The sequence below is a fragment of the Paramisgurnus dabryanus genome, chromosome 19, assembly GCF_030506205.2.
Source record: "Paramisgurnus dabryanus chromosome 19, PD_genome_1.1, whole genome shotgun sequence".
Taxonomy (NCBI): Eukaryota; Metazoa; Chordata; class Actinopteri; order Cypriniformes; family Cobitidae; genus Paramisgurnus; species Paramisgurnus dabryanus.
In genome coordinates this window covers 17116948-17133059 of record NC_133355.1, presented here as the reverse complement: position 1 = coordinate 17133059, position 16112 = coordinate 17116948, and the positions used below count along the sequence as shown (strand labels likewise).

Sequence of the window (16112 nt, the reverse complement as noted above, 5' to 3'; positions counted from 1 at the left end):
CTTTTAACCACATTGCATCACACATTATGGGCCTCTCAGCATCTCTTTTCAAAGAAAAGAGGACGGCTTTGTTTCCCAAAGCTGTTTTGAGTGGAATTGATGTTTCTGTACTGATTCTCATTACGGTTCATGAAGTGTGTTCCTCAGGGATGGGTGCTAAGACCATTTAATCTTTGGACTATGAGCCAGATTTAAGAAATAATCAATGTTCCAACCCCTTTTTTAGGAGTGAGGTTGTTTTCCCCACGATTGTGTCCCAGTTGTAGCAAGATATCCATGCCAACACTTAAAGTCATTTTTCTCTCCTCAGGAGGAGCTGCGAGAACTAAGAGAGCAGCCAACCAATCCCCAGGAAGAGCAGGAAATCATCGACAGCATTGAGGAAGTGTACTTCTCCAGCGACTCCTTCGACATGGTGCAATACGAGCTAGAGGTGTGTGCATTTCATAAGCTCTTGAATTTTCCTCCTATTGTATCTTTAAGTATAGAGTCATAATCCTATTTCAAAATTATTCTCTATGCAATTTTTCAGCAACGTAGGGGCATGCATCTTAGATGAGGAAATATGACTTGATGTATATTCGTATTATATCCGCTCTGTTCTCTTAAAGGATTATTCCATTTTCTTTTATTTACTCCCCACCGTGTCATCCAAAATGTTGATGTCTTTCTTTGTTCAGTCGAGAAGAAATTATGTTTTTTGAGGAAAATATTTCAGAATTTTTACTCATTTTAATGGACTTTAATGGACACCAACACTTAACACTTAACTCAACACTTAACAGTTTTTTCCACAGAGTTTCTAAGGCCTCTAAATGATCCCAAAATGAGGCATAAGGTCCTTATCTAGCGTAAGTCATTTTTGGCAAGAAAAAAAAATATTTTAAACCACAACTTTACGTCAAGAGGTCACGGATGACGTATACAAAACTACGCCCCAGTGTTTACAAGTGTGGAGAAAGAAGGCCGTTCCGACGTTGTTGTATGTAGAATGATACTAATTAATGTCTCTGTGTCAGTCTATTGTTAAAAATGGTCCGCAAATGTGCATTTCATATATGTAACACGTGACCTTTCGACAGGATTACGCAATTACGTGAGGTCGTCCTGGGGCGTCACACGAATGGAGGAAGATGAGAAGTTGTGGTTTAAAAGTGCATAATTTTTATTTTTCTTGCCAAAAATGACAATCGTTTCGCTAGATAAGACCCTTATGCCTTGTTTGGGATCATTTAGAGTCCTTTGAAACTGCAATTTTAAACTGCATTAAAACTGTTAAGTGTTGGGGTCCATTAAAGTCCATTAAAATGAAAAAAATCCTGGAATATTTTCCTCAAAAACCATAATTTCTTCTTGACTGAACAAAGAAAGACATCAACATTTTGGATGACATGGTGGTGAGTAAATTATCTGGATTTTTTAAAAGAATATTGACTAATTCTTTAATAGAAATAACAAGCATGTATACTAACCTACATCAGTACGTACTCCCCAGAACATAAGGGTGTAAGATCTGCATAAAGGGGTCTTCACTGTCTGCGCTGTTCGTCACATACCCCAGATTGATGGATATACGGCGAGTGTAAAGTCTCATTAGATTTGTTGGTGCATTGCAGAATCTGTGCAGAATGAGACTTTCAGCCAAGAGGAAAGTAATTACTCTTTTGTGAGACTTGGCTTTTTAGTTTCTTTGTTTCTCTTGTTTGGGAATGGGCCATTAGTTGTTGTTTGTATATTCGTTTGTTATAAACTCGAGTTGAATAATCAATTATCTGCTTGTCGTTAAACATTTTAATCAAGTCAAAAGTTAGGTCAGGGTGATAAAAACCTATTTTTAAGAGTGCTATTTGAAGCTGGACAAATGTGCAAGTTTGACAAGTTTGTTTGTGCCCAACAGAAACTCCCTCCGGATCTGAACCTTCAGGAACTGGAAGATTACAGAGATATGCTGAAGAGACAGCAAGCAGCCGTAAGTATCAGATTTGGGGATATCTTAAAAAAATCAATGTTTAAAACTAACAGCTAGTTTGTGATATAGTTTGACATGAGGCATGTGCTGCATCATTACTGCCACTCTGTGCTCCTATCTCCTCCCGGGTCACAGTTTATTAACTTATTTACTACTGCTCTGGTTCATGCTGTTGTGTGTTTGTGTGACATTACATTTTGACTTCATCTGGAGTGATGCACATTTCACCTCTGCCTTGCAGCTTTAGAAATGTGTTTTGGATGTTACCTTTTTGTTGGTTTATCTTGAAATGCTTGCTTACGCACATCTGTCTTGTCACCGGCGACACCAGATGACCCTTCTTGATGTTATATTTTCTCCAGACCTTTCTATGGCAGCGCGTGCCGGCTCTGGGGTCTCCGCGGGGACCCCGGCTCCAGCCGCTGTTCCCGGGTCGTGACAGCCAGCTGCAGGCAAAAGAGTAGGGGCTCTGCGTGGGGCAGACTAAGACTTCCTGCTGAATGCCATTATTTTAAATCTTGCCGATAGCTCGAGTAGTGTGATGTTTTATTCATGATGCATAAAAGCCTTTCCAGTGTCATTTACGTGAGAGAACATGACCTTACGAACGACAATAGTGTGTGTTTTCTCTTTCAATCCGTGTCTTCCTTTTGGAAACGACTCTTTCCACAGCACCCATATTTGCTGAATGTGGATGTGTCGCTTGTGGTTATTGTGAATTGGGTGGGCTGGTGGAAGAGCGATCCATATGGTCTATTGTTGGTGGCAGCTTATTCTTCTGCTAGCACTTCACTGGCAGAAGCTCATCACTGAGCTAATTGCTTGTCTGAAATGTGAATAAGTCTGGCTTTTTAAAGGCAGGAAAAACATTGCAGTGATTCACAGTGAGTTTTTAGTTGTTAAACACTAGACTTAACATTAAAGCAAAGCATGGTCACATTATTGTAGATGTCTATTGTATACATGCATAAGAAAAGCATTCAATATGTTGCATTTATTAGCATTTAGGATTGATTAGATTTAGGGTGCACTTATAAATTAATTATAATTAACTGGACCGAACCGTGTGATTGTCCCCACTCCCCCGCTGGTCTGCACTCCAACTACAGTTTATAATCAGTGCCCAAGTACGCTTATATCATTAAAATATATAATTGTTTTGAAAAAAACTGGAAGATAATTATGAGTTTATGGCTTAATCGCAGAGCAGACTGCTCTTAATATTCTTTTAAATCTGCATTTAATTGTGCTTCTTATATCAGAATGTTTCACAGTGACAGCTGACGTCTAAATCAAATTGAACCGTGCCAATGACCACCTCTGCAAAGTGTACCAGGGCAGCCGTTTTTCGTGATCCCATTTTTCAAACTTTAGTTGGTGTGTAAAGGTTGCTGTTAGAGCATAAATAATGCCTGCAGAATTATACAGCTTGAAGTGCAATGCCAAGCGATATATTTTCTTTAACAAATTTGCTTTTTAAGGACTACAGAGAACGTCCGTTTTGTACTACAGCCCTCCACTTCCTGTGTATATGTTTTCTATATAATAGTTTTTGACTGATCTCCGCCCACAAGAATATGTCAGTCGCCAGCTAAGCTCAAACAGCTCTGGCTAAGTTAAGTTGCTGTTGAATCACAACAAACTAATCAAGCTACCCATTCAGAACTTGTTACGTATTTCTGATGGAGGGACTTTATCAAACAAGGAAAACATCAGCCCATTTTTAGGACAGTGAAAACAGCGATATAGAGAAAAATACTGGGTTTTTTACACACGTAACCTGAACACACGTTAAATTGTGCACCGTAAGCACAATCAAAGCTTCGAAAACACAGGAAAAAACGTCTGCTTTACTGAAAAACACGTACTTTATATAGGGTTGGGATAGAGTTAGAGTTTAGAGTTGCATGCAATTATGCTAAATTAACTGTTATTACTATTAAAGGGATACTTCACCGATTTAGCATTCAGCTTTGTATCTGTAGAAACCCGGCAGTATTACTGAATGACCATGTTTCCCTCCATCATTTCCCCCTGAGAGGAGAGATATCTGCATTTTGGTTCTGCAAAAAAGTCCTCCGATGATGCAAAAATCGTCATATTACATCATCGGAGGACTTTTTTGCAGAACCAAAATGCAGATATCTCTCCTCTCAGGGGGAAATGAGGGAGGGAAACATGGTCATTCAGTAATACTGCCGGGTTTCTACAGATACAAAGCTGAATGCTAAATCGGTGAAGTATCCCTTTAAAAGTACTTGTAACTAATGTAGTAAATGCATTACCATATTAATATGTTTTTTAAGAAAAAAGGTATAGTTTAAGTTCAGAAAAACACATTTAAATGTATGTGTATGGGTTTTCTAGTGACTTCTAGCGGTGAGATTGCCACCAACCTCAATTTCGAAATGCAATGAGAAGCTACAGCAGGACAAACATGTCGTCATCTGAAACAACGCAGGGACGAAATGTGATCTGTAGAAGAGTTTTTCCGTTTAGGGCTAGAAACATGATTGCAACTTCTATGTAAAGAAAACCCTTGTCATTAGATAAAAATAACTAAAGCTAATAAAAACTATACAGTTAATTGATAATAGGGGTGTAACGATTCAACCGTGTGTCCCATTAAAAATGCCTGTCTGAAATCGATTCTGAATCGCAAGGCTGCGATTCTTTGTTTCAAGCACAGCTTGTGCGTGTACTATGGCTCTGTGATCAGTAGAAAGTCCTTATCAATCTAAAATCATTATGAGTCGGAGTCGTTTATAACGTGCATTTAAAAAAGCAACACTCGTTAAACAAAATCATTTAAATATTCTTTATTATCATGAAAATACCTGAAACAATTTGAAGAACAGTGATATAAATATTCCTGTAGACATTTCCTGGAATAGCATTCGTAATGCTACTTCTTCTGTGGCACAAAGGGAGTTTCTGCACGGGAGCGCCCCCTGGCGTTCAGATGTGCCTGGATTTCACCGTAATTCATTCAAATTCATTCATTGAGAAAACACGCATTTGCACGGTTAATCTTTACACCCCTAATTGATAATATAGTTATGTATATTTTACTGCATTTCTGTCAAGATATCCTTTTAAATGTCCCATATTGCACCCTTAAAAATTTGTTTTTGATAGAGGAATACAAAAGCCTTAGAGTCCATTTTATCATGATAGCGTTAACTATAACGATAACTATATATGAAATAAGTGTCCATCACCGGACGATACCGTTATATTAATGCAACACTCCTGTTCCACAGTATGTACGCAAATGGCTAGGGGTGTCATGGTTCTTCAAATCCTCGATTCGATTACATTTTCGATTCTAGGGTCACGGTTTGGTTCGATTCTTGATTTTTTTAGAAAGAACAGGTTGCCATGCCATTTTTAGACTAGACTTTAATGAAATATAATATCTGACCTTGAACCCAGAGATGCCCTTTCCCGGGCATATGTCACACGCATATACCTGATAAAACAAAACCTCCTGTCAGATGAACATCTGTCAGTTCTTTGCACTTTAAAAACGCGCTTTTATTACTGTCAGATGAGATTGTGAGACTTTACCCCAATAAGTCATGTTTAAATGCTGTTTTCATAACTCTTAAGCAGCTGAAATAAGTTGTTGTGAAACTTAAACACACTGTAAAAAAAAATCCGTAGAAATTACAATGATATTGCAGCTGGGTTGCCGGTAATTTACCGTAGATTTACATTTATGTTATTTACTGGCAAGAGTTTGTTCAAAGTTAAATAAATTTTAAATATTAACAAGTCTTTATCTTTACAGAATAAAACTATACAACAACAGCCTCATGCAAAATATTCTGGGAACCAGAAATCATCATCAACCTTTTTCTGTTTTTTGCTTCAGATTTTGTTTCCCAGAATGTTTTGCTTGATGCTGTTTTTTTAGTTTTACTCTGTAAAGACAAAGACTTGTAAATGTTTAATGTTAATTTAATTTTGAACAAAATATTGCCAGTAAAAAACATAAATTTAAATCTACGGTAAATTACCGGCAACCCAGCTGCAATTTCTACGGAATTTTTTTACAGTGCAGAACAGATCTCAGTTTAGAGAAACGACAGGTCCTGCCATGTTCTCTTTCAGCTAGCAAAGGTTGACTCGCAGCACTCAACACGTGTGTTTTTTTCTGCTTGGCAAGCAGACCGGACATGACATGGGACGGTGGCAGCATCGACGATTCCATTTTTTATTTGAAGTTCGAGGTTGTGACTTAATTTCGACTTAAAATCAAAATCGTGACACCCTTACAAATAGCATTAACTAATATTGTAGATTTCCTTTAATGAAAACTTTTTTAATTGTTAACCTCATTTAAAATATGCTGTTTTTTGCATTTGCACAGCTATAAGCGAATGTCCTCAACACTCTGTGTTTTACCCCGAGTTTCACTGTACATGTACAGTGGCAATAAAGATCCTATCTTAAAACTTATCTCTAAACAGTAAATATAGTTTGTGTAATCTATCATCTTATCTATCCGTGTAGTCAATGTAGAATAGAAACATTACATAGTCAATTTCACTGCAACAGCGTTTAATACCTGAGGTAATTTTACTTTATGGACTAACAATATCGTTCCTTATATCTTTATTGTTATAGTTGTGGTGTGAACTCCGCTTTTCCCTTCAATATAGAACAATTTTATAGTAAAAGTTATCGTCTATAGCGTGAACGGCCATTTACTGATGAGGTTGGGAGGTTATAAAAGATTGTTAAATGCTGCCCTGTAATATAGCCTAATAGCCCTATGCTTTATGATGTAGACTACACATTGGAGTCCTGTGAGTTTTAGTGACAGTCCTGTGCGTATCATCCAGTGGATGGTCTGGGAAATTGGGTTATAACATTTAATTTGTTTTACTATTTTTCCGAGTGAAATATTGTCCCATTTTGTAATGCAATGGTAAATGACTCAAAGCTAAGTTTAAAGCTGCATAAAAATGTAAGGGATTTTTATATACAAAATAAATCAGTAAATAGTGCATTATAGGAGAGTTCAATAAACAGAATACCTGCAGTGCTTTGTATACGCAACTATTCATAGGGTGAGGAGAATAATAAAGATGCCAAATAGTTATTGTAGTTGCACGAGGACGCAAACAGATAAGCATTACAGATATTCATTCTATACTGTCAAATTAACAATGCACACTTTCAATGTTTACAATCTGGCAGTAAACCTAAATCGATTGGCATTTGATATAAATATTGTCATATTGAACAGGGCCAATGGATAACTTGTTTAGTGCACCATTGGGCTTTCATTGTGGTTAGATACTTTGGATGCACCCTGAGCCTTTTTCTATTTAATTGAGTTTTTCTTTGCAATCCTAATTGAATGTAATGCTGTTTTAGCTAATTAGATATTTGTTTGGGAGCTATTTCCTGTACTCATTTGGTAAAATGAATAATTTTAATGCTGAACTTTATTAATTAAATAAATTTGTTTGTGTTCTTTTAAGGATGTTGTCGTAATTGGAAAATAAGGTGGAACGAGTGCTGTTTTGAATACGGTTCCTCGCTGACGCGATTTGGATACGTAAAACCAGCTAGGGAAAATTGCAGGCTGTTTACTAATCTGGTGCAAGCTCTGTTTAATAGATTTCTAATTGGAGTTATTACCCGTGCATGGCTCAGTCTGGAGGTAGGCGCACTGGGAATGTTGGCGGTCTTGTGCCTTGCTGACAGACAGCTTTGCCGGGTTGTTACCGTATTTGCTCTATCGCTGCTAAATTACAAGTTTGACAAGGTGTGATACAGCAAATGTTGGCCAGTAGTTTTCCAATGCCGACTCTATACTCACAGTATCTTTACATTTTTACCATCATCTTGTTGAGTGAGTTTAGTGATAGCTGTAATGTATTTTTCTGAAGAAAGTGTCATTGAGGAATGGTAGAGAAAAAAAACATCAGTATTTCCAAGTATTGCAGTATTTTTTCTCTATTGCTGAAATTCTCATAATCTTGTACTTCACATGAATATTTTTAGAGAAAAAAGGAATTCTGAAAGTCTGTGAGAAAGTAAAATGCAGTGTAACATTATGTCAGCGTATATATACATTTATAAAAAGTATGAAGTATAGGGGTCAGTAAGTAGTGATGTCATTTTTTGGGTGAACTGTTCTTTTAAGAGTCAAGTCAGTATGTATGCACATAAACTGAGGTGCTCTTGAAAATGTCGCTTTTAGTTGGCTTTATCTTTCACGCATACACACACACACTTCAGCATGCTCCTGCCAGTCAGTCTCGGTTTTCACACGGTGGTTTCTGCTAACATACGGCACTACTCAGCTGAGTCTGCCATCTGTTCGGCTCTTACCGCCACGGCGGTACTTCACAGTTGTCACGCCTTCTCGCTCCCGATGGCCGTGCCATGTGACATGCATATCGATCAGAGCATGCCACAGCACACTTTAGATTTACGACCTGACCTTCTGTGGAGCCATTATCACCCGCTGTATGTTTGATTGTGCCGAAACATTTATTATGTTGTGACAGGCATTGTCACAGATCAAAAAAATGACATGAAAAGTTGAAATGGGTCAAATGTTTCATGTTTTTCTAATTTTAGCGTCTTTGCTAATGCCTCAAGTGATTAAAATGTGAGGTTAAATGCACAAGTGCTAAACAGATGTTAACCTTTAGCTTGCGTTATCATCTTACAGGTGTCTAAAAGAGTGGCCGACCTCATTTTGGAGAAACAGCCTTCCTATGTTAAGGTAAGCAACCTGTCACATCCGGTTTACGTTGTACGAGGTAAATTAAGTCAGCAGAAGGTATTTAATTTACATCTGATTACTGATCTGTATATTTTGTAGTCACATTGTGTTTGAACAGTGAATGTTTAGTGGATTCCAGGGATCACAAAAATCTGAGATTTAAAACATGAATATGAAATATAAACATATGCTGTTTCACTTCACACAAGCTATAATTTATCAGATAAATTAACTCTTTCCCCAAAGTATTTTAAAAAAAATGTTGCCAGCCAGCACCAGCATTTTTCATTGCAGGGTAGCGTCAATGATTTTGTTTTTGTTTTTACTATGTTAAGTTCATGTTAGTCATTGCAGTACACTTTAAAAAATAAAAGTTCTTAAATGGTTTCTTATCATTTTGTATTTTTCCAAAAATACATCTATACCATCCATTGAACCTTTCTATTGCACAAAAGGATCTTGATAGTGGAAAAAGTTTTGAGAATTTAAGAAATGGTTCTTTCAAAAACCTTCATTGGCATTGCCTACCTTTATTTTTATGAATAAACAAGTTTCAAGTGGAATAACATCCCTTACAAAAAATAACCATGGCTATAATAAAACTATAGTTACTATAGACTTTTCTCACAACTTCCGTATTTATGACCGGAAATACGCAATCGTCGCGGAAATCTACTTCCTCCGCAGTCAAGGCAATGTAAAAAGCCGTATCTGTTCCATCAATTCCCTGTTGATGGTGAAGTTAGACAGAAGTGGATTCAGGCTATCCAGCGAGACTTATAATGTGTCGTTTTAGTTCACAGTTCAGTAACAGTTAGACTCGCTCTCTACTTACCTAGAAATTTATGGACAAATTCTTCATGGAAAAAGTTTTCCTCCATTAGTCGTGTCACATCAGCAAATGTAATATTTCGCAAATCCGTTAATGAAGTTGTGTAGACTCTTTGATCCATTTTAAACTTGCCCTGGTTTATGTTTTTCTAGTGTGTTGACGCTTGACAGGAACTCCGCTTACACGACGATTGCGTATTTCCGGTTACTGTGAGAAAGGTCTACAGTATAGTAAAACCATGGTTTTGTCAATGATAATCAATATGCCAAAAAACGATAGGTACTACAAAAAACAGGCCAATGTAAATGAATTTACTGTAGATTAGTCAATGTTAAAACATTATCCAATGTTTTTATTGTGTTAAATATTCTGTATCACTCAAACTTTAGACCAGGGAAATAAAATGGGAGCTGCAGATGTGCATTTCTTGTTGGCCTTCATCAGCATCCTGCTTGCTTTGGTGATTTTATCCTAAAACAAAAAATACAGTATTTTGTTAAAAGACACATGAGTGATACAGTGTATTTTGCAGTTCATAGATGTGACTGACAGATTGGCTCAAGATACTTTGTGTTTTTTATCTCAATTGAGTATTTTCCTGAGATTTATCATCAAAACAGAAGTAGAAGAAAAAGACTAAGGCTCTGTGGCCGCTTGCCTCTGGTTATATTTCTCTCATCCTGAAAAACCACTTTAAAATGCTTAAAAAAAAGGATCACTTTGGGCCATTTTCAAATTTTTGTTAGGTAATGATCAGGAAATGGTAAAGTTTTGATTGAGAAAAGCCAAGATTTGTTCCAGCATCCATGCATGTAATCATTTATGTTTGTTTGGTAATGACTCTGTCTTGATAGTGACTGCTTGGGGTTCTGGTTAACTGAATGATAAGTAGTGTTGATTTATAGACCAATATTAATCTTGTTTTCCTTCTGGACTCTTGAGAATATTTGCTGTACATTAAAAACAGATATCCAATTTGAATTCCTAATCCATGCTTGCTAGTTGTTCAAAATGCAAAATGTATAATTGTACCAGTATAGATGTTTCATTCTGTGAGTGAAGAAAATGCTTTTTTGCCAGCAAGCAAAGCATCACAATGTTTCTTAAAAGTATAATCACAGCTGTTTTTTGTGTCAAATGCCACAGCCTTTCTCAGTCACAATCTGTTTAGGTGTTAGGTCTCGACTCAACAATACACCGCTTTTTCCCCATCACATTTTCTTTTCACCGTTCCGATTTCAGTACGTGTTGTGCTGGAAAATAACTCAGGAGTCATTGTTGCACTGATGTGCCTTTTCTACAGTTGTGCTGTCCAAGCTATTTTATAAGCATTTGTGTGGTGAGAGGTGAGATCGGTAAGATAGAAATGTATTATATCTCTGAAACACCCCGTAGTGCCTCTAAACATGTATTTGAAATGCTAAACAAAAGAAAATGTGTTTGGTGTCAATTTCAAAGATAAATGAAGAGAAAAGCCTAGTTTATCATTTCAGCCTAGATTGTTAGGTAATGGCATTTTCTGGATGCCATTCTTCATTATTACAAGGAAAACAAACAAACAGGATTCTAGTGACATTTTTTGACCTAAACGGGCTTGCTGTTGATGATCTCCATAACCTTGCTAATGGCATCTTTGTTGTTCGTACCGATGCTTTTTATCATTAATACTTTCTTTGTGCTTTTTTATTACATAACCAGCAACATTTTATAGTGTGGTGTTATACAGTTTTTAAAGGGAAAATGTATAATTTCTTCCTATGCTATGCTTTTTCCTTTGAGTTTAAAAGAGTTTGTTTTATAGTTTGACTCCCCTAAAGTTTGTTTGCTTGTTGAGTGATATGTCAATGTGGCTCAGCAATGTCATGGTTTGGGGTGGGTTTACCTGTTTATTACTAGTATGAGCATTTGGAAAACCTGTTTGGAAATTTTCAAGTGATGTACAATTTTGTTGAAATTATGTCTTCACCAACAAAGAGCAGCACATTTGTAACCCTGAACCACAAAACCAGTATTAATGGTCAATTTTTGGAAATTGAGATTTATACATTATATGAAAGCTTAATAGGCTTTCCATTGATGTATGATTTGTTAGGATAAGACAGTATTTGGCAGAGATACAACTACTTAAAAATCTGGAATCTGAGGGTGCAAAAAATCTACATTTTGAGAAATTGCCTTTTAATGTTGTCCAAATGAAGTCCTTATCACACATATTACTAATATAGATAATTTTTAAAATATATTTACGGTAGGAAATTAACAATCTTTATGTTTTTTGGCATTAAAGAAAAATGTATAATTTTGACCCACACAATAGGTCTCATTCAATAAGAATGCTTATGCATGAATTTGTGCGTGAGATGTGCGAATGGTAGTTTTACAGGAACAAATCTGACTCAACAAAAATGTTCTAAATGTACGGAAAAATAAAAACAACTAATATCACACGGATGCAATGGTTACGTATGCTATAATCAAATACTAGGCTAATTATAATGTAGGTAAAATAATGTTAATTTATTTACATTAATATATTTTATATTATAATATGTTCTATATTATTATGTAATATAATATTATTATATACAGTATATTAATTTTTTTATAGGCTATATAATATTTTTTACACATAAAGAAGATGCGCGTAATGACATCTTCACCTTTGCTTCCTTACTTTTTAAAATCTCTATGAAAGCAACTGCTTAATTTAAACGGAATGGAATGGAATGTAATAAGATGTCCAAACATTAATCACTTGATCTAGGCCTCCTGTCTTTTTTATTTTTGATGCAGACGTTATCGCATCTTATATAATTATTTTTACCAATATCTGTTACTTAGGTGGATACATATCTGGCTTCCTCCATTGAAAGCATGGATTTCTTTTCTAGCTCTTTTGCTTTGGTGACAAACTGCTCTAAAATTTCCTATAGACAAGTGCTGGGCTACGGAAAGCCCTTAAATGGAGCTGGTTGGGGCGTGTTTTATACAAATTGCCGACCTTGTGCATGCGGCCGCTCATATAAAAAACTCCAAATTCACTAACGTAAGACCAAGTATAAGAACAAATTCATGTGTGAAGTTCCAATGTGCATATATTTAGGAATATTTAGGTAATTAAGAACAATTGTATTTTTGGCTTTTTGGCTACCTTTGTTACTTAAGACTTACTACTTTTTGTGGTCCAGAGTCACATTTTATATTTAACTATATCAGTTAATTTTCCCGACCGACAACCGTAGCTTCTAAACCGAACATTAACCGTTAACTGATAAGATTTTAATATGAAATTGTCATTGAGTAAAAATACAGTTGACGGTTGTCTGTGAACTAGTAAAAACAAAACATTTAATTTGAACGTGCAAACAGCAGCCACAGATCAACAACAGAACCAGGATTCATACATTATCAGATATTCACGCAACATTACCTTATTAAAAAGCACGCGATCGGTCCAGTAGATTAATATTCAAAGGACAGATTGTCTCCGTTTCATCTACCACAGTGGTCATTTCTAAAGCAGGACGCTTTTCAGAAAGTTTTGGTTTTGCGTCGTCTTTGGTTTTACGTCGTGCAAACAGCAGCCACAGATCAAAAACAGAACCAGGATTCATACATTATCAGATATTCACGCAACATACCTTGTTAAAAAGCACGCGATCGGTCCAGTGGATTAATATCCAAATGGCAGATTGTCTCCGTTTCATCTACCACAGTGGTCATTTCTTAAGCAGGACGCTTTTCAGAAAGTTTTGGTTTTGCGTCGTCTTTCTCCGTTTGTCCAAAAAGAGCTAGATGTTTATGATTAGGGTCAGAGGCCATCAGCGAACGTCTGTCCGGATGTGCGCAGACGGACCGCGTCATCTTGCGCGGACACGCGCGCGTCTCCGTTCAGCTTCCAAACACGCATACAAATGATTTCTCATACAAATGATTACTTTATCAGACCGTCAGGGCAGCAATCATTTGTGTCATTTACAGGACATTCACAAATTAAAGATAGAAAAGTGGCGAAATGTCTGTCGGCTCATGAGGACACACACCATGTATTAACAAATATTTTTTATTTTAACTGATAATGTTAATCGGTCATAATTTCTTACCTTCGGTTAACGGTTAAACGGTCAATGTGAACATCCCTATATTTAACATATGCCTTATTTATGCTTGGAGGAACATATTTCCTGTTTGAGATCACATAAATTTTTTTATTGAATAAAGTTCTCGAAAAATGTAGATCTACCATGATACAGACTTGCTTTGTAACCTCAACACTGGTGCACTTTTACCAGTGTCACTCAAATCAGAAATACATTGCTTACAGTTTTAAACTGGAAATTTCTTATACATAGTCATGGAACGTAAATCAATGGGTCACAACAGGGGATGTTAATACTGTAGCATTATTTTTAAACACTTGACTCAAACGAACAGACACATACTTCTGAAAAGTGTTTCCCAAGGGCTTTTTAGAGAGAAGAGTGGTTATTTACGTTCCTCCTTTTTGAAGAGCTTTTACCTCCCATACGTCTGTTGTTGCCATTTTGCCACAAGCCATTTTACACAGCAGCAGCACGGTTTGTTATGAGCCTTGCAGAGATATGACTGTATTTCAGCCATGCTGAACTGTATTAAAGGGGACATATCATGAAAATCTGACTTTTTATATGTTTAAGTGCTATAATTGGGTCCTCAGTGCTTCTATCAACCTAGAAAATGTGAAAAAGAACAACCCAGTAACTTAGTAACCATTCTCTGCAACCATGTGAAAAAAATAGGAAAAATTTGGCTCCTCTTGTGATGTCAGAAGGGGATAATACTGCTCTTTAATCTGCATTACCCAACCACGGCACTGCCATTTAGTGTAGAGATCAGCTCATTTGCATTTAACAGGACACACCAAAAAAAAAGGCAAATTTTGGCTACCAACTACAAAGTGGCAATTTAAACATTTTGAGCTAGAACTTCACATACAGTATGTACTCAGAGGAAAACAAAATTTTATTTGATGTATTAAACAAGTCTTGTCCCCTTTAAAGGCTTACTGTGTTTTTTTACTTCATTTTTGGCTTTCTTGTGTTATACCTGAAAATGCGGTCCATATACAGTAGGAAGCTCTTTAGACTTTGGAACAGAGCCAGGTAAGATCATCCCGTCTATGTCTGTTTCTTTCTCTGTGGGTAGAAATTTAGCAGACCCTTTTATCCACATCAGTTTGCAGTATATTTGCCACAGGCACAATGATGCAGCCTGTGTTTCATCAAGATGCTTTGCTCATAGGAGCAATGTTGATACCTTAAGGATTGTCTCTGGTCAGGTGCACACTATAGTAGCAGATAAGGAAGGTTGTGTGGGACCCGCATAAGGGCTGTTGGTTCGGTGTAGAAGATGCACGTCTGCACAGGTGCATCATTGGTGCTGATGCAGGGCTATCGTTGAACTAATAATTCTAATGACTCTAGTGTGATAAAGTAGATGAGAACGCAGCTTTCTTCCTGTTTGTGAGAGTGGAACATTTGTCTGAATCTTTCCAGACTGAATCCACTAAATTACAAAGTCTCTCCTTGAATTGCTGTGGTTGACATAGTTTGCAGATTTGGTGTCGCAGCTGGTGATAGAAAAGAATTATGAAGTGTAAACATTTTGGTGTTTAAACTGCATCATCCAGAAGAAGTTAATGCAGATATTAGAGACTGACGAGAAAGAATGTTAAAAATATTGGTTATAAAACTGAAAATTCAGCTTTTAAATATGTTTTAACATTATATTATATTTATATATTGTATTTTGCAATAATATTTTGTAGAGATGCACCGATATATCGGCCAATAATCTGCCGATATAAAGTATCATGTCAATCAAAAGAAAACTGTCTATTGAAAATATAAAGAAATCAGATATTACTAGTTTAATGTTCAATGTTAATTGAATTGAATTATATGAATAAATAACAGTCTGACAGTCTGAATAATCGGCTATCCGGATGGGTGGATGGAAATGTTTACCGGTAATATCAGTGCATTTCTAGTACTATTTAGCAAGTTATGTCACAATGCATTATTATTTTCAATATCAACTTTTATGACTTTTCTATGGATTTATAATGATAAATCACTGGTATGGTGACACATTAATAAAATTAATGACGCTTTTCCATTGCATAGTACCCCACGGGTCGGGTCAGCTTACTTTTGGTGGCTTTTCCAATGTGTACAGTACATAGTACCGATACTTTTTTAGTACCACCTTGGTTGGGGATCCAAGCGAGCTGAGCTGATACTAAAACGTGACGTGAAAACACTTTAGATCACTGATTGGTCTAAAAAAAGTCATCCCTAAAAAATTTGCCTTACCTTCATGGGTGCACTGTCTCGATCAAACCTGTTGTTTGCTTTGTTGTTAGTTCCAAAACTCCTTTAAAGTCGTGAAAAACATCCGCAGGCTGAGAATCAGGAACATCATACCAGTGTTTTCCAGACTTGCAGTTTGTGGTGGAACAACTGACACCTCGGGTGTCTGCACAGAAACTGTCATGTGTAGGGCCCTATAAATTCCGTTTT

At 36.5% G+C, this 16112-nt stretch overlaps 1 protein-coding gene across 2 annotated transcripts in view; it reads left to right on the top strand.

The window, feature by feature from the left end:
* vps50 (VPS50 EARP/GARPII complex subunit) overlaps window positions 1-16112 on the top strand; it is a 154719-nt gene that overhangs the window by 7973 nt on the left and 130634 nt on the right. For both annotated transcript variants that reach the window (XM_065291989.1, XM_065291982.1), the window contains exons 3-5: window positions 311-433; window positions 1898-1969; window positions 8667-8720. In XM_065291989.1, the coding sequence (XP_065148061.1) occupies window positions 311-433; window positions 1898-1969; window positions 8667-8720 (249 nt within the window). The remainder of the gene's footprint in view (window positions 1-310; window positions 434-1897; window positions 1970-8666; window positions 8721-16112) is intronic.